Here is a 19,270-nt window from a genome sequence, read left to right as displayed (position 1 = left end):
TGTGAGTTTGCTCGCTGAGCTGGAAGGTTAGTTTTCAGACGTTTCGTCACCATTCTAGGTAACATCATCAGTGAGCCTCCGGTGAAGCGCTGGTGTTATGTTCTGCTTTCTGTTTATGTGTTTAGGTTTCCTTGGGTTGGTGATGTCATTTCCTGCATCAGTGATGTCATTTCCTGTTCTTTTTCTCAGAGAGTGGTAGATTGGCTCCAAATCAATGTGTTTGTTGATGGAGTTCCGGTTGGAATGCTTCTAGGAATTCTCGTGCGTGTCTCTGTTTGGCTTGTCCTAGGATGGATGTGGTGTCCCAATCAAAATGGTGTCCTTCCTCATCTGTATGTAAGGATACTAGTGATAGTGGGTCATGTCGTTTTGTGGCTAGTTGATGTTCATGTATCCTGGTGGCTAGCTTTCTGCCGGTTTGTCCAATGTAGTGTTTGTCACAGTTCTTGCAAGGTATTTTGTAGATGACATTCGTTTTGCTTGTTGTCTGTATAGGGTCTTTTAAGTTCATTAGCTGCTGTTTTAGTGTGTTGGTGGGTTTGTGGGCTACCCTGATGCCAAGAGGTCCGAGTCGTCTGGCAGTCATTTCCGAGATGTCTTTGATGTAGGGGAGAGTGGTTATGGTTTCTGGGCCCGTTTTGTCTGTTTGTTTGGGTTTGTTGCTGAGAAAATCGGCGGACTGTGTTCATAGGGTACCCATTCTTTTTGAATACGAAGACTAAATACTTAATTGGTCAGACTGTTAGCCAAACAGCCTCACTGTTGTCAATATTTTAATATTTGTTCAAAGAAAATAATCCAATAAACCTCATATCGCTGTGACTTTTCTCCTGGGTTCATACGTGTTCTAGAGATTTCCCTACAATTCTTTGAGATTCCAAGATTCAGAGATAATTAATATAATTTTCTTCCCTGGAGATCGGGCACTATTTCAAAATACACAGAGGACAGACAACTTGGAACAATTACGAGCTATGAGGAGGAGAATGCTAGACATCAAGAGAAAATTAGCCAGGCAGGTAAATGGGTGGGTATAGGGCAATTAAAATTTAATACAGGTACGTAAAGTGATGCATTTTAGAGAATAGGTAAAGCAAAACCCATCTGTAAATGTTGCTTTCTGGAATTCTCATTTTTTGGTGATAGCATATGCTATTTATAATGTTATCTTTTTATTTGATAGGACTTTGGAAAAATAAACAAATTTGGTAGGGATAAGAATCCAGTTGAAAAAAAGAATGGCAGCACAATCCCTCTTATACTATCACTCTCCAAGCCCCCTACTCCAGCCACACAACCTCAATACCATATTATTTTAAGAAAGAAGATCTGCGTTAACAAGAAAAATCAGAGGTGACAATGCACAAGGTGGTCATTTAACCACTGCGCTTGTGACTGCTTTCTGCAATAGCAACTCATCTAATCTCAGGTCCCCACTCCTTCTCCCATAGCTCTCCAATTTTTTTAGTCAATTCCACTTCAAAGCCATTACTGAACCTGCCTCCTTCACACTCCTAGGCAACGCATTCTAGATCTTAGTCTACATAAGAAAGATTACCTTCATGTCACTGCGGTTCTTTTGCCAATCATCTTAAGAAAGTATAAAAAAAACAAAATACAATGGATGCTGGAGATCTGAAGATCTGTGAAATAACAGTAAATACTTGAAAAACTGAAGAAGCCTAGCAACATCTGTAGGCAGAGGACCAGAATTAATACTTCAAGTCCAATGTGACATTTTCTCAGAATTCAATGACACTAGAAAAGTAGTGCAGGAAAAGGGAGAGTAGCAGCAAATGGAACCAGGTGCCCCAGAGCAGAAAACCAAGCAAGTGTTAACAGTAGTAGAGAAGGGATATGGAAGAAGGGCAGCCATTAATTATAGCTGTTAATAGCACTAAGTAGGTGAGCCCTACTGACAGAAAATGCATGCAAGCTAAACACTGGGCTGGAGTAGAATTGAAATGGAGGTCAGAGTTCATGGTCTGATGTCTAAGCAGAAAATTATGTGCTATGCCTCCACAAAAGCACATAACTACATCTGGTGGTGATCTGAAATAAAAACAGAAATGCTAAAACCAGTGGGTCTGGCAGCATCTGTGGAGACAGAAACTGAGCACACTATCTTCTGCTACAAACAGCTACCATTAACACCCACCCTTCATCTATTTCGCTTCTCCACTATCATTAGCAATCCCTTTGCCTTTTGCTCTGGGGCACTTCTCTCATCAGTTCCATTTGCTCCTACTCCCACTTTTTCTACATTATAAATCTTCACCATTTCCAAACAGGAAATATTGGACTGAAAGTATTAACTCTGTTTCTGTCTCCACAGATGTTGCCAGACTTGCTGAGTTTTCCAGCATTTTGGTTTTTATAAGTGTGCTTTGGTTCTTGATGATTTCATTTGTCCTACCCTGCCTGCATGTCTATAATTTTGACCACCTCCTATCAAATAGTGTCTCAACCTTCTCTTCTCTTAGGGGAGCAACCCTAGCTTCTCTAATCTGTCCATGTAACTGATGTCCGTCATCCCTGGAACCATTCTTGCAAATCTTTTCTGCACTGTCTTGACAGTCTTTGCATTCTTCCCAACTGTGGTGCTCAGAACTGGATATAAACCTTCAAATGGAGGCTAAAGCAGTATAGTATAAAGTTTATCATAACTTGCTTGCTTCTGTACCCTATGGCTTAATTTATTAAGCAAAGCAACCTGTATTCATGTTTAGCCATTTTCTCAACCTGTCACTTTCAATATGTACAGGTTTCATTACCCCTGAACTACCAAAAAAAAGTACTGTCTTTTATTTCAACAGTCCTGATTCTTGCTAAAATGCTTAACTTCACATTCCTGCATCAAATTTTGATTGCCTTATGTCCACCCATTTTACCTGCCTTTCTATTTCCTCTTGATATGTGGCATTCTCCTCCCCATAGCTCGTAATTGATCCAAGTTGTCTGTCCTCTGTATATTTTGAAATTGTGCCCTATCTCCAAGGAAGATTAGAAAATTATGGTTATTATCTCTGAAACTTCCACCCTGATTTCTCTTAGAATTATCAAATGCATCTCACCCGGTCTTGGACAGTCATCAACTCAAATTACAATCCTTCTTATGATATCACTCTGGTTTCATAAGATCTTACGAAATAGGAGTCGGCATTTGGTCCATTGAGTTTGCTTCCTCATTCAATAGCTATAGTTGCAATGATTTCACAATTGAGGAGTTCGTCTTATGAAAAGAGGTTGAGCTGTTTAAGCCTACACTCTATGGAGTTTAGAAGAACAAGAAATCTAATTGAGGCATATAAGGTGTTAAAGGGGATTAACAAAGTAGACACGGAAAGGACAGGTCCTCATGTGGGAAAATCTAGAACATGGGTTTTAGGATAAGGGGTAGCAGATTTAAAACAGAGATGAGGAGAAGTTACTTCTCTCAAAGGGTTGTGAATCTAAGGAACTCACTACCCCATGCAATGGTGTATGTTGGGACATATGAGTAAATCTAATGGAGAGAGAGATTTTTAATTAGTAAAGGGTTGAAGTGTTATAGAGAGGGAACAGGAATGTGAAGTTGAAGCCAAGAATGAGATCAGCCATGATCATATCAAATGGTGGAATAGGCTTGACAGGCTGAATTGTCCACTCCTGCTTCTGATTCTTATGTTTGGATTGTGGCCTTAACTCCACTTTCCCGCCTGCTCCCCTTGCCCTGAACTCCTTTGTCAATCAGAAGTCTGGCTCATCCTTGAATACTTTCAATGATACAGACTCCATGGCACTATATGGCCCCTCAGAAAATAAATATTTTATAACCCCCATCTTAAATGTGAGACACTTTATTTTGATAACGTGCCCCACCGCAACGCCCGCCCTCATTTCAATGAGAAACCTTGTATTCTTCCAAAATCCAGTTAGTATCACCCACAACTATTCAACCTTTTCTCATCAGATAATCTTCATCAAGAATCAGCTAAGTGAATCTTCTCTGAACTGCTTCCAATGGAAACATACTCCTCCTTAAATAAGGAAACTGAAACCAGATGCAGGTATAGGGTGATCAAAGTCTCATACAGTTGTGGTAAGACTTGCCGACTTGTATACTTCACCTTGCCCGCAACAAAGGCAACGTTCCACTTTCTATCTGAATTAGATGTTCCAATTGCACACTAAACGTTTCTGATTCATGTAACATTCTGTAGTCTCTCATTATTTAAATGACATTCTATGCCTCCATTATCTCTGCCAAATTGGACAAACTAAAATTCTTCCTCCACCTGCAAAATCTTTACCGACTCATCTTTTGTCCTATGCAGATTCTTTGCATCTTCCTCACAAACTCCCACCTACAATTAATTAGCTGCAATTCATCCAGTTGAAGCACTTATCTCTGGAGCACTGTTAGTTTTTAAAATTCATTCATGAGCTGTGGACTTCCCTGGCTGGGCCCTTGAGAAAGTGGTGGTGAGCTGCCCCTTTAACCACAGCAGTCAGTTTCCTATAGGTACACACAGAATGTTGCTGGATGGTTTTTGACCCAGCAACATTTAATAGTGACATATTTCAAAGTCGGGTCATGAAAGCCTTGTAGGGGAACTTGTAAATAGTGGTGTTCCACGTATCTGCTGCTCTTAACCTTCTAGATGGTAAGTTGTCCATTTGGAAAGTGCTGGTTAAGGTGCCTTGGTGAATTCCTGCAGTGTGCCTTGATAAAGGTACATACCACTGTTACTTTGGCAATGAAGGCCACTTCTCTTTCCAAATACCTGATGAACTTGGATGCTAGGCTTTTTTTGTGACACAGTGAACAAAGAACAAAGAACAAAGAACAAAGAAACTTACAGCACAGGAACGGGCCCTTCGGCCCTCCAAGCCTGCTCCAATCCAGATCCTCTGTCTAAACCGGTCATTTATTTTCTAAGGGTCTGTAATCCTTTGCTCCCTGCCCATCCATGTACCTGTCCAGATACATCTTAAAAGAAGTATCGTGTCTGCGTCCACCTCCTCCACTGGCAACGTGTTCCAGGCACCCACCACCCTCTGCGTAAAGAACTTTCCACGCATATCTCCCATAAACTTTCCTCCTCTCACTTTGAACTCATGACCCCTAGTAATTGAGTCCCCACTCTGGGAAAAAGCTTCTTGCTTTCCACCTTGTCTGTACCCCTCATGATTTTGTAGACCTTGATTACAGACTCACCAAATCCCTTTGTTTTCTGCACTCTTTCTCCATTTAAGTAATGTTCAGGTCCTCTATGCTTCCTGTCAAAATGCATAATTTCACACATTTTATGTTATCTGATTTCCATATCAGAAAACCACGTAGGTACTTCCTGATTGTATCATGATTTTCTAAATATTATGCTACAAGCTCCTTAGTATTGATTTCTAGCATTTTAACAATGACATATGTTAGGTCAACTAGTCTATATATAGTTTCCTGCTTTCTATCAGCTTTCCTTCCTGAATAGTAGCGGAACATTTGTAATTTTTCCAGCTGCTGAAATCTAAAATCTAGGGAATTTTGGAAGCTTCAACTACTGCATCTACTATCTGTGCTTGCAGCCATTACAGGCTGACAAAGGGACTTGGCAGACTTTAGGTCCATTAGTGTTCCCAGTACTTTTGATTGCTTTAAGTTTTGCTATCTCGTTTTTGTCCCCTGCTTTTCTACCACTACTAACATGCTTTTGTGTGTTCCACAATAAAGACAGATCTAAAATACATCTTAAAGAATCTCCCGCACTTCTTAGTTCCCCATTATTAATTCTCCAGGCTGACTTTCGAGGGACCAATATACACTGTCACCACCCTGGCTTTTTACATACTTGTCGAAGCCCTAAATATGCATTTTAAAATTTCTTGCTAACTTGTCCTCATACTCCAATTTCTCCCTCTACCATTATATTTCAGTCAGCTTTTGCTAGTTTCTAAAATTTTCCAACTGTTTTGGCCTACAAATAATCTTTGCATCACTTCTTTTGATTTGGTGCTATCTTTAATTTTTCAGTTAACCTCCAATGATGCATCCTTCCAATTTGTTCTTTATTATGGAATATATCTTTACTTGGTATTAGTAAATATCTCTTTAAATGTCTGCTACTGATTCTCCACCATCTTACCTTTTAAGCTATTTTTCAGTCTACTTTAACCAGTTGCCTTGGCTGTGACTACCTTTACTTAAGGCACTAGTTTCAGACACAAATTTCTCACCTTCAAACTGTGCATGAAATTCTCCACATAACGACCATTCTTATCAAGAGAAAACTTTATAGCGTAAAGTCATTAATTAATCTCATTACGTATTACCAAGTCTAAAACTAGGTTTATTCCCTCATTGGTTGCAAAATGGTCTTTAAAAACAGTCCCAAACAGACAACACAAATGTATCCTTCAGGCTATTACCTCATGATTCACCTCATCTATACGAAGACAAAAATATCCTGCAATTATTGCAATACCTTTCTGACAAGCCCTTATTTTTATTGATTTATATTCTATCCTTTAACACAACTGTGAAGAGTCCTATAAACTACTTTCACTACAAACTTCTTTCATTTTATCTGTTTCTCTTTAACTTTCTAAATCTTCGACCATGTGAATCCACCCCCAATTATACAGTTTGAAGTCCTCTCTCTAATCATATTTATTCACCAGGACACAGATTCTGGTTCCCTTTGGGTGTAGGCTGTTCTGACAATATAGCTTCCTACTTCTCCAATTGTTAACTATGTCCTATAAATTGAAACAAACTTTGAGCCACACAATCAACCCTCTGATCTTATTTATCCTTTGTTGTTTTGCTATTGGTTCAGGTAATAATCTAGAGATCACTACATCTGCGGTGTTTCTTTTTTCATTTCACTTCTAGCTGCTTACACTATCTCAACAAAATCTATGAGTCACACTTTTGCCATGGGCAGCCATGTACACCACAACAACTGGATTCTCCCCCTCCCATTCTGCCATCTTGATTTGGTCTGTAATTAATCATCTAGGTTTCAAGGTTAGAATACCACTCAATGATTATCCATAGTCATGTTACAGCGTTTCTTCACAATCCCTGCGTAGAGGGAAAAAGACTTAAAACTTATTAATTACCTAGCTGTAGATATACTTAATGCCTCTAGACTCTAGGTCTTGGGTCTTGCTGCCTCCAGGAGCATCCACTCTACTCCACGCAGCAGCTTGGGCAACTCTTCTTTTGCAAAAGGCCAGAACAATCAATCCTTTCTCCGTGCTGTATCAAATTTCAACATTCAAATACTTGGTCTCACTGCACTCAAAGTACACCTCGACTGTTATCATTGTGGCATATCTTGCACCATCCTGTCTTAGGCCAGGGGTTGCTCAGTTACAGTTTTTTCTGCTCATACTGTATCGTAAATCTAGTTTTCCTGGGGCAGATCAGTTGTCATACCATTGAAATTGACCTTCTACCAATTAAAATGTTTTCTATAGTGCTGCCTTTACTACACTACTATACTCTTCTCCACAACATTTCTGACTCACAATGGATAACTTGGGTACAAGTATCACGTATCTCCTTTGTGTGACTGAAGTGCAGGTTTGCTTTTTCTTCCAGACACAAACACCTCTGCTCTGATACCACTGGAGGCACAAACTTTATTTTGGTTTTATTGTATGGACATGCATCCAGCATCTGGCAAACAAGGAAATCACAGAACTGTGATGGTCCACGTGGTGGAGGCAGGTTTAAAATTCAGGTATTCAAGACAGAAGTGATTATTATCTTAAAAGCAAAAATGTACAGAGTTACAGGGAAAAGATATGGGGATGGTGCTCTCTGAATTCACATTTGGTGAAATAACACAGACTGAATGGACCTAATGGTTGCCTTCGGCACTGTAACAATTCTGTAATTCTGAGTAGCACGAATGAATAAATACCAACTATGCACTGTTATAGAAGATGTATCAATATTGTTCACACTCAAAGAATTCACACTTGGATGAGATAACAGAAATAGCCTTTGTTTGCATCATACCTGCGCACAAATCATTAATTTGATGAAAGGAGTACAAAGGAAACAAAAAAAACCAAGAACATGAAACAAAATTTTAATTTTTTTTATGTTTTGAACACATTACTTCAATTTTTACTGCACTTAGATACAACAGTATTTTAGTTATGTTAATCAGATTAATCTTCATATATTTTGTTTTAGTCTGCATAATTTGTTAAATCAAAGCTCCAGTATAACTTAGTCAACAGGAATTTAACATTCCATTGTCTTTATATTATAGATCAGAAGTGCTATGGAAGAAATGAGTGGGACCAGGGATTTAAATCACAAATTAAAAAGTCCTCACCCTGGTTCTGGTCATATTGTACTGCACAGTTCGTATCACCACAAGAACTAGAAGACTTCCTAATGAGATTTCTGTCAGGACACGCTCAGCGTACCAAGTAATATTCTTTAGTATCTATGGAGAGGAAAGAGTAGAAAACAATTTTTCATACATAACATGCAAAGCTATTCAACGCCAGCTAGCCAGTGTAAACAATAATTTCAAAAGAAAACAAAAAGGCACAATTACATTTAAAAAACACTGGTACTTTAATCATAGCATGCAATCTTTCACCATTATCTACAATATCAAGGCTACAACATTCTCTCTAAATTGATTTTGTTTTTCAAATTAATGTATAACCTGAAAGACACCTCAGGTGTGCTAGCAATGAATGTAACAAAACCAAAATAAAACCAAACTGCAGATGTAATATATTACCCTGGTACACATCAATAAATTTCCAGTTGAAACAAACATGGAAGGTACAGTGCTGTAGCTGACAACATAAAGAACTGAGCGCAAAATCCACATCGGTTAAGTGTTCCATCTCATTTCTAATCTACATTATTAAGCTGCATACTGAAATAGAGCATAGCCTTGCCACTTTAGCTGAAAACATTACAATATGGAAAATGGTACAAAGGTTCAACATTCAGTTCATTTCGATGATGCTGTGCTCCAAAAATCTTTCGTTTCATCTTTAGCCATTTCAGCAACATTCTTGGAATTGTGATGCACATTTACCTGCAATAAATTCAAGACTTTTTCAAATCAATTATATACATTTAATTCACTCAGCGTCCTGTAAAAGCATTGCTTCCTCTAGATCGCTATGATCTGAAAATATGACCTCTTTGTTTTGAATTTCTAAATTCAGATTCACTTAAGTAAATAAAAAGGAGGAAGTGGTCTCAACTTCAAATTCAGGGGTACCTCACTTAGTACTCTCAATACAGTAATCTTCCAGCCATCACTTTCCAACCTTGGCAAAGGTTTTGTGTAAACCAGAACAAACTTAAGGTTATCTAATAACATTTGTGGCGATATATTATTGAAAGTTTTATATGTTTTCTAATAATTATCCATTATCGATGGAGGAAGGTCAAGTAAGACCTTATTCTTCTGAATCCATGTTGATTATGTTATTAAAATGCAGATAATCCTCAAATTTATACCTCAAACTCAATTTCATTTTTATACTGGAAGACAAAAAGAACATGTCTGTTTTGTTGTCGTTTATGAATTTGGACAGATTTACCCGTGCATAACCTAACTTTATCTTTCCTGTCTTGACTGACATCAATATAACGATGGGCACAGTTGTTCCATTTAAAAATGAACATTTGGACACAGCCAACAGGTAAACAAAAAACTGAATCTGTTCTCAGTCAACAGATCAAATCATAACTGTTGATAATAAAGTGTGGAGCTGGATGAACACAGCAGACCAAGCAGCATCTTAGGAACACAAAATCTGATGATTCGGGCCTAGACCCTTCATCAGAAAAGGGGGGTGGGGAGAGGGTTCTGAAATAGGGAGAGACAGGGAGGCGGATCGAAGATGGATAGAGGAGAAGACAGGGGGAGCGGTACAAGAGTGTTGCAGTGGGAGAGAAATTCCCTGAGGTTTGTCCGGAGGGAGCAGGGTAACTTCTTCAGGTTAGGCATCCCTGGAACAGGCTTCGCAGTTGATGTCTAGATTGCTCCATTTAGACAACTATAACACTCAGTCAACTCATCCAAACAGATGTACCATTTGTGGGTTCCATAAAACAATACAGATGGAAAATTAAATCAATTGTAAAAGTTATTTTCTCCACTGTGTCATGGCTTTGACCTGCTAACTAGTTCTGCCCTTCCTTCCTTTTTCTTGTGAAAGCACACTTACATTAGACCATAAAATGTGAGGCTGGATGAACACAGCAGGCCAAGCAGCATCTCAGGAGCACAAAAGCCGACGTCGGCTTTTGTGCTCCTGAGATGCTGCTTGGCCTGCTGTGTTCATCCAGCCTCACATTTTATTATCTTGGAATCTCCAGCATCTGCAGTTCCCATTATCTCTCTTACATTAGACCAGTATTTTTCCAGGATAGCTGTCCTTCGCACAGACCTGCACAATATGTCTTGTTATTAAAACTAAGCACAATCTTTCCATAGTGGCATTCACATCACAATTACGATTTGTTATAAATGACTAGACAGTTGTTAGCAATAAGAGGAAGATGATGTGTCATGTTCTTGAACAATTTCATTCTGTGTGGCAAAGATATTCCCACTGTGTTATTAAGGGTAATGGTCTAGGATTTTGATCTAGTAATGATGAAAAAAAGTAATTTTACTTCAAAATCAGGATTGTGCACAACTTGTGCAACAGGATTGAGGTATTGCTGTTTCCATGTGTGTGCTGAGCTTTTCTTCAGGGCTGTTGAAACCTTGGTGAGCTACTGCAGTGTAACTTGCAGACACTGGACCAATGGTACAGGGATCGATTTTTTAATTAATAATTGGGGTGTCAGGCCAGCACATCATTGACCCTTGGATGGTGTTCAGCTTCAAATGATGTTTGAGTTGCAGTCATCCAGGAAAATGAAAAGTATTCCATCACACTCATGACTTGTGCCTTGTAGATGGACAGGCTTTGGGCAGTCAGGAGATGAAATCACTTGCTGCACTCAATCTTTGATTTGCTCTAGTCACCACATCATTTATGTGCTTTGCCATGTACATTTTAGTTTAATAGGGAACCTGATATGTACATGGTATTCAACTATATTACCAAGGGAACATAGAACATTAAAGCGCAGTACATTCTCACCTATTGAAAATAGCAATTACTTGGCACTTGTGTGAGATAAAGGAAGCTTGGTTTTTAACAGCCCAAGCTTAAATGTCTTGTTGTACATAGGCACAGAATGATTCATTCTCTAGATTGTGATGAATTGATCAGATCACTATGAAATCATCAGCAATCACTGATTCCCATCTTATGGTTGAAGAAACTTCATTGCTGAAGCTATCAAGTTAAAGACACTCGGGCCTGTGACACTGTCCCAGGATCTTAACTTTTTAATCTGTTGAGATGTGGGCATCACTTACTAGGCTAGCATTCATTGTAAATCCCCAAATGCCCTGAAAAATGGTAAGGTGCTCCTTTGATCCACAGTACTGTTAGGAAGAAAGATCGAGCATTTTGACCCAGCAATTGAAAATGAATTGCAACATAGTTCCATATCAGGATGGTATGCAGCTTGATGGGGAGCTTGTACGTGGTGGTGTTCTCTTGCATCTGCTGCCCTTGTGCTTCTGGACAGTAAAGGTCACAGGTTTGGAAAGTGCTGTTGGAGGAACCTTACAAAGGTACTACAGTAAACACTGTTTTGATGGTGAAGGTAACAGCAAAATTCTGCGCATGTTGGAAAACTAAAATAAAAACAAAAAGTGATAGAGAAACTCAGCAGCATCTATGGAGAGAGAAGCGCTTTGAGTCTGATATTGCTGAAGTCACCTTAGACTCAAAATTTCAACTTTGTCATATCAAACAGCATAAGCTGCAAGTGATAAGCAGAGATAAACAATTCTACAGCCAATAACCAGATCAAATCTCTGCAGTCCTGCCACCGTCATGAATGATGATAGACAATTAAACAACTCACTGGGGGAAGAGGCTACACAAACATCCCCATCTGCAATAATGGGGTTCCAGCATATCAGTCCAAAATGCAAGGCTAAAGCATTCGCATGGACCATGGTTATGTTTGTTGGAAGCTAGTCATCTCAGCTCCAAGAAATTTCTGCAGGAGTTCCTCAAGGTAGTGTCCTAAGCCCAATCATCGTCAGCAACTTCATCAGTGGCCCTCCGTCATCATAAGGGCAGAACTGGGGATGTTTGTCAATGATTTCAGTGTTCAGCACCATTCACTACTCATCAGTTACTGAAGCAGTCCATGTCCTAATACAGCAAGACCTGAACAATATTCAGGCTTGGGTTAACAAGTGGCCAGTAATGTTTACACCACACATGTCTCACAGTAACCTTCTCAAACCATCTCTAACCATTGCCCTTTCACATGCAATGGTGTTACCGTTACTGAATCCCCCACAAGTAAAATTCAGGGGGTTACCCACTGACCAGAAACGGAACTGGACTAGCAGATCAGAGGCCAGGAATCCTTTCTTGAAATCTTTCACAGGATGAGGACATCACTAGCTAGGCCAGCATTTATGCTCCATCACTAAGTGCCCAGAAGGCAGTTTAAGAGTCAACCACATTGTTGTGGATCTGGAGCCATACTGTAGGCCAGACAATAGACAATAGGTGCAGGATTAGGCCATTTAGCCCTTTGAGCCAGCACCACCATTCATTATGATCATGGCCGATCATCCACAATCAGTATCCTGTTCCTGCCTTATCCCCATAACCCACTATCTGTCAGAGCTCTATCCATCTCTTTCTTGAAAGTATCCAGAGACTTGGCCTCCACTGCCTTCTGGGGCAGAGCATCCCATTTGTCCACCACTCTCTGGGTGAAGAAGTTTTTCCTCAGCTCTGTTTTAAATGGCCTACCCCTTATTTTAAACTGTCCTCTGGTTCTGGACTCACCCAGTAGTGGAAACATGCTTCCTGCCTCCAGAGTGTCCAATCCCTTAATAATCTTGTACGTCTCAATCAGATTTCCTCTCATCCTTCTAAACTCGAGTGTATACTGAGGTTCTAGATCAATAGTCTAGAGATAATGTCACTAGGCCATCGCCTCCCCATTACCCACCTCCTACCTATTTACTGACCAAATAATCCTGATGTTGAGCTAGAACACTTCAAAACTACCCTGCAATTAAACTTCATCAGTTAACAGTTCTTATTGCATCTCCATTTCAACTATATTTCTACAAAACTGCACCCTCTTCCATTGTTGTGTAAATTGTTGTTTCTTTTCTAAAATTGATTTCTTGTATCTCAGTGCCGTTGGGTGCAAGATAAAAAAACCTGTGACTTCATAAAAACCGGAAGAACTGCAGATGCTGTAAATCAGAAACAAAAACAGAAATTGCTGGAAAAGCTCAGCAGGTCTGGCAGCATCTGTGGACAGAAATCGCAGTTAACATTTCATGTTGAGTGACCCTTCCTCATATCATGAGGCTTTGATTTCATGTTCTGTTTTAATCTGTTTAAATTCTGTACGACAAATCAATTGGTTTATAAACCCTTACAAACTTCTCTCTGGAGATGATACTTATAAGCTAATGGCAACAATGAAACCTACGATATTTCCACATGACTAAGGAAATGGCCAGTATGACGACACATTGAATCAGGCTTACGTTTATGTATGAGGGAAAGGCCCTTTTACTCTTAAACATTAAACAGTTAGACTGCCGTTGCTCACAGAGAAATTAAACAGTGAACAGAAACTTGCAGAACAGTAACAGAAACTTATCAAAATGTTCTGAGGAAAGGTTACTCAATCTGAAATATGAAGTCTGATTCCTCTCCACAGATGCTGCCAGACCTGCTGAGATTTTCCAACAATTTCTGTTTTTGTATCAAAATATCATCTCTGGCAGTGACGATGCACTTCAGTCTTTACAGAGACAACTGTTCTCTGGAGGATCCTACCAGGTCAGTGGCACTACATGCTTGCTCTTTCTTCAGGAACACCCAAGTAGAAACGTAACTGTAGAGAAGGGGCAGACAGTCATGTACTGTGAGCCCTTCCACAGCACAATGCGTGCCATCTTGGTTAGGCCCAGAAAGAGATCCATTAAGTTGTCCAACTCCCTTTGCTAGGGACACCTATAGATCAAGAATGTGGGATTTAACAGCAACCAAAATTTTAAAAGCAACCCTTTTAGAAAACTAAATAGGTACTGTGAATGAAAGCAATTGAAATAAAGGTAAACTGTTTTCATCAAACCACATAAACTATGTAAAAAGAGGGAGGGCACATCTGCAAGGAGACTGTCACTGAGAATCTCTGCCACAGAGAGTGCAACATATCCTGCCAGGATAAAGGCAAGGGAGTGGAGACTGTGCAGCAGCTGTCCATACAAGAAACCACTCCATGCTACTTTAAAGGGAACAAAGGTAATTTCACCAAATTGTGAGCCACAGGATTCTGAGGGTTGATTTGCTATCCGATACCAACGTCAAATGCTAGACAGTCAGGCAACAGCAAATCTGGAAGCTTGAGACGCCTCGACCCTCTGTGCTTTCAGGGGATGAGTACCATAGTCCTTAGGGTCTGGATGGCTTTGGCAACGTACAGAACACTCATTGATGTCCTAATAGCTAATTGCACAGGTATCATTCAGCCCACACCTCTGCCATCAGACACCTCTAAGTCTGGTCATTCCAGTATTCTGAACTCTTTCTTCTACTAACTATCTAAACCTCATCACTGAGCAAAGATTGCCATTGTGGCGGCTGCCAGCCCCATGAGAAGGACGTCTGGCACAAGATGGCCATCTCTGAAACCTTGATCAAGCCAAATAAAAGACAGACAATTCCTTAAAGGAGGTCTGAGGGCTCATCCACTCCATAAACAGGACACCAATCACCTGACAGAAGTAGTACGTCATCAGGCTGCACCACCTTGGTGGAGGCTCACTATAAATGTCTTGCTCCAGGATCTGAAGGCAGAATGTTGTTATCTGGCTGTGGAGTCATAAAGATGCTTGACCACCTTTCCTAAATGATAGACTCAATACCTCAGCAGCAATCCAGTGGCACCTTTCATCCCAGAAAAATTGTTGCGAGCTTTCTTTGCATATTTGTGACAAGCTCTGGGGAAGGGGCCAAAGTGACAAGCAACTTGGTAGCAATTAGCTGCTTATGACCAATACTTAGCCTGTGTAGGTCCACACTTGGAGGTGTTCTACTCAGTATTCTAAGCAAGTGGTCAATTTGGCTTCCAGCTTTTGTTAATATGTTGGCCAGCAGTCTATGGCAGGGCAAAGATGGACTCCCAGATAGAGATGAGTGGTACTTCACATGAAGCAACCAAGCATTTCCAGCAGGAGGTCCATCTGCCCCAGACCTTCCCCATAAGAGCCTGAAGCACAAATGCTATCAGCTTTGAAGCTAATTAGTAGGTAGTCAATAAGTTGCTTTTGTCCACTTAAAGATGGATTAAGGACAGGTAAGAGAATGTGCAAACATCACACAGACAATTACCAGAGGGTAGAATCAAACCCAAATCCTTGATGCTGTGAGGCAGCAGTGCTAACCATTGAGCTACTGCGCCGCCCTGATAAATGCAATCTTAATGTGGTTGACTCTCAATTGCCCTCTGAAATAAACTAGCAGGCCAATTAATTGTACCAATCACTACAAGGTCTAAAAGAAATAAAACCGGATGGATCACCTGGCATTGACCTAGGCACCAGAAAAGATTATGGTAGAAACAACCCAGTCAACCCTGCAAAGGCTTCTTTATTAACATCGAGGGGCTAATGCCAAAATTGGGAGAACTGTCTCACAGGCTAGTTAAGCAACAACCTGACATTGTAGGGAATGATTCTGTAAGTATGACTATAAAACACACTACCATCACCATCCCTGGATATGTCTTGTCACACCTGCTGGGCAGACACAGCAGGAGGTGACGGCACAGTGGTATACAGTTGGAAGAGTGTTACTGTAGGAGTCCTCAACATTGACTTTGGAGCCCATGAACTCTCATGGCTTCAGGTTAAACATGGGCAGGGAAACCTCCTGCTGATCACCACATACCGTCCTCCCTCAGCTAACGAATCGGTATTCCTCAATTTTGAATAACGCTTAGAGGAAGCACGGAGGATGGCAAGGGCACAAAATGTGCTCTGGATGGGTGATTTCAATGTCCACCACCAAGACTGGGTCAGCAGCATTAGTACTGTTGGTCGGCTCCTAAAAGACACCGCTGCTAGGCTGGGTCTGTGGCAGGTGATGAGGGAACGAACAGGAGGGAAAAACATACTTGATCTCAGCCTCACCAATCTGCCAGCTGTGGTGCATCTGTCCATGACGGTATCGATAAGAGAGACCATCATATAGTCCTTATGAAGATGAAGTCCCGCCTTCACGTTAAGAATAACTTGCAGCATGTTGTGTGGCACTATCACCATGCTAAATGGGACAGATTTCACACAGATCCAGCAGCTCATCCTTGAGGCACTATGGGCTATCAACAGCAGCAGAATTGTATTCCAGCACAATCTGTATCCTTGTGGCCTGGCGTATCCACCACTCAACCATTACCATCAAACCAGGGGATCAACCCTGGTTCAATGGAGAGTGCAGACGGGCATGCCAAGAGCTCCACCAGGCATACCTGAAGGAGGTTTCAACCTGGTGAAGCCAAACAAGACTATTTGCATGCCAAACAGCAAAAGCAGCAAGTGATTGACAGAGCTAAGCAATCCCACAACCAATAAATCAGATCTAAACTCTGCAGTCCTGCCACATCCAGTTGGGAATGCTGCTGGACACTTAAACAACTCACTGGAGGAGGCGGCTCCACAAATATGCCTATCCACAATGATGGAATAGGTCAGCACACCAGTGCAGAAGATAAGGCATTCGCAGCAATCTTTAGCCAGAAGTGCCGAGTTGATGATCCATCTCGGCCTCCTCCAATGGTCCCCAGCATTACAGATACCAGTCTTCAGCCAATTTGATTCATTCCACATAATATCTAGAAAAGGTTGCAGGCACGGGATACTGTAAAGGCAATGGGCCCTGACAACATTCTGCCAATCATACTGAAGACTCGTGCTCCAGAGCTTGCCGCTCCCCTAACCAAGCTGCTGCAGTACAGTTACAACACCGGTATCTACCTGACAATGTGGAAGTAGCCCAAGTATGTCCTGTACACAAAAAGCAGGTCAAATCCAACCTGGCCAATTATCGCCCCATCAGTCTATTCTCGGTCAGCAGTACAGTGATGGAAGGTGTCACCAACAGTAATATCAAGCCGAACCTGCTCAGCAATAACCTGCTCAGTGATGCCCAGTTTGGGGTCTGCCAGAGCCACTAAGCTCCTGACCTCATTATAGCCTTGGTTTAAAAACAGACAAAAGAGCTGAATTCTAGAATTGAAGTGAGAGTGACAGCCCTTGGTATCAAGGCTGCATTCGACCAAATGTGATATCAAGGGTCCCAAGTAAAACTATAATCAATGAGTATTGGGGGCAAACTCTCCGGTGGTTGTCATCATACCTGACACATAGGTAGATAGTCATGGTTGTTGGAGGTCAATCATATCATGTCCAGGATATCACTGCAGGAGTTCCTCAGGGTAGTGTCCTAGGCCCAAACATCTACACCTGCTTCATCAATGACCTTGCCTCCGTCACAAAGTCAGAAGTAGCGATGCTCGCCAATGATTGCACAATTTTCCACACCATTCGTGACTCCTCAGATACTGAAGCAGTCCCTGGGCTAGTGCAACAAGATCTGGACAATATCCAGGCTTAGGCTGACAAGTGGCAAGTGACATTCACACTACACAAATGCCAGGCTATGATGATCACCAATAAGAGACAATCTAGCCATCACCCCTTGACATTCAATGGTGTTACCATCACTGAATCCTCCACTATCAACATCTGTGGGTTATCATTGACCAGAAACTCAACTGGACTCGTCACACAAACACAGCAGCTACAAGAGCAGATCAGAAGCTAGGAATACCGGGATGAGTAACTCATCTGCCAATTCCTCAAAACCTGTCCACCATCTACAAGGTACAAGCCAGGAGTGTGATAGAATACTCCCCATTTTCCTGAATGAATGTAGCCCCAACAACACTCAAGAAGCTTGACACCATTCAGGACTAAGCAGCCTGTTTGACTGGCACTATATCCACAAACATTCACTCCCTCTACCACTGACATTCAGTAGCAGTGTGCACTAGCTACAAGATGCATTGCAGAAATTCACCAAAGATCATGAGATAGCACCTTCCACACCCACAACCACTCCATCTAGAAGGACAAGGGCAGCAGACGTATGGGAACACCACAACCTCCAAGTTCACCTCCAATCCATTCATCATCCTGGCTTGGGAATATATCACTGTTCATTCACTGTCGCTGGGTCAAAATCCTGGAATTCCGTCCCATTCCCTTCGTGGAATTCCCTAATGGCATTGTGGGTCATATTACAGCTGGTGGACTGCAGCAGTTCAAGAAGGCAGCTTCCCACCACCTTCTCAAGGGCAACTAGGGATGTGCAAGAAATACTGGCCAGCCAGCGACACCCACATCTCACAAATGAACAGAAAAAATAAAGTTGGGGAATGTCTTTTCCTATGTGCAATTTGGCTGCTGCTCTTCATAAATTCCAGAGATTACAAATTCTAATACAACAGTTGTCATGTGCTTTGTCATGGGTTGCGGTTAGGAAAGCCATTTATATGCAAATCTTTCTGTCTTTCATTTATTTGTTTTCTTTATGCCATCGCTCTAGCCAAGGGGCAACGGATGTCAGACGCAGAAGTCAGCTCACCCTGTACAAAACTGGAATCATGCATGAACATCATAAGTATGCACCTCAGATTTATACATGTTAGCTTAATTGCATTACAAGGTTGTTCAGTTAGTGCATCAATACTAATTTAACTCATATTAAAATAGCATCACATAAAAAATCTCCTTAGAAAAGTCTGTACGAATATTGCCGAACATTTTAGTCTGATTTACATTGTAGCTTCCTGATCATCCAATAAAGTTTATGAAAATTCAATCACAACCAAATTTCATTGACATTTGGACAAGCAGAGTTCAATAAATCGGTTCATACTGGATGCTGTAATACAGCTTTGACTCACCACTTCATGCACAGAACGGTTGAATGAATCTTCCTCAGTAAGGATTAGAAGAATAATGAGTGCCATGTATACATGGTGAGAATTACGTTCTTCAACACAATATAAAGTTTCAAGAATTGGAAGGACCTGTGAATCAAAAACAACACA

General features: G+C 41.0%; 1 protein-coding gene across 6 annotated transcripts in view; it reads right to left on the bottom strand.

Moving 5' to 3' along the window:
* dym (dymeclin) overlaps window positions 1-19,270 on the bottom strand; it is a 438,871-nt gene that overhangs the window by 242,922 nt on the left and 176,679 nt on the right. For all 6 annotated transcript variants that reach the window (XM_059649745.1, XM_059649765.1, XM_048533408.2 and 3 more), the window contains exons 11-12: window positions 19,124-19,249; window positions 8,334-8,447 (exon numbers count right to left, since the gene is read on the bottom strand). In XM_059649745.1, coding sequence (XP_059505728.1) covers window positions 8,334-8,447; window positions 19,124-19,249 — 240 coding nt within the window. The remainder of the gene's footprint in view (window positions 1-8,333; window positions 8,448-19,123; window positions 19,250-19,270) is intronic.

Source organism: Stegostoma tigrinum, chromosome 1, assembly GCF_030684315.1.
Source record: "Stegostoma tigrinum isolate sSteTig4 chromosome 1, sSteTig4.hap1, whole genome shotgun sequence".
Taxonomy (NCBI): Eukaryota; Metazoa; Chordata; class Chondrichthyes; order Orectolobiformes; family Stegostomatidae; genus Stegostoma; species Stegostoma tigrinum.
The sequence above is the reverse complement of the archived record's forward strand: the minus strand, read 5'-3'. Positions and strand labels throughout refer to the sequence as shown.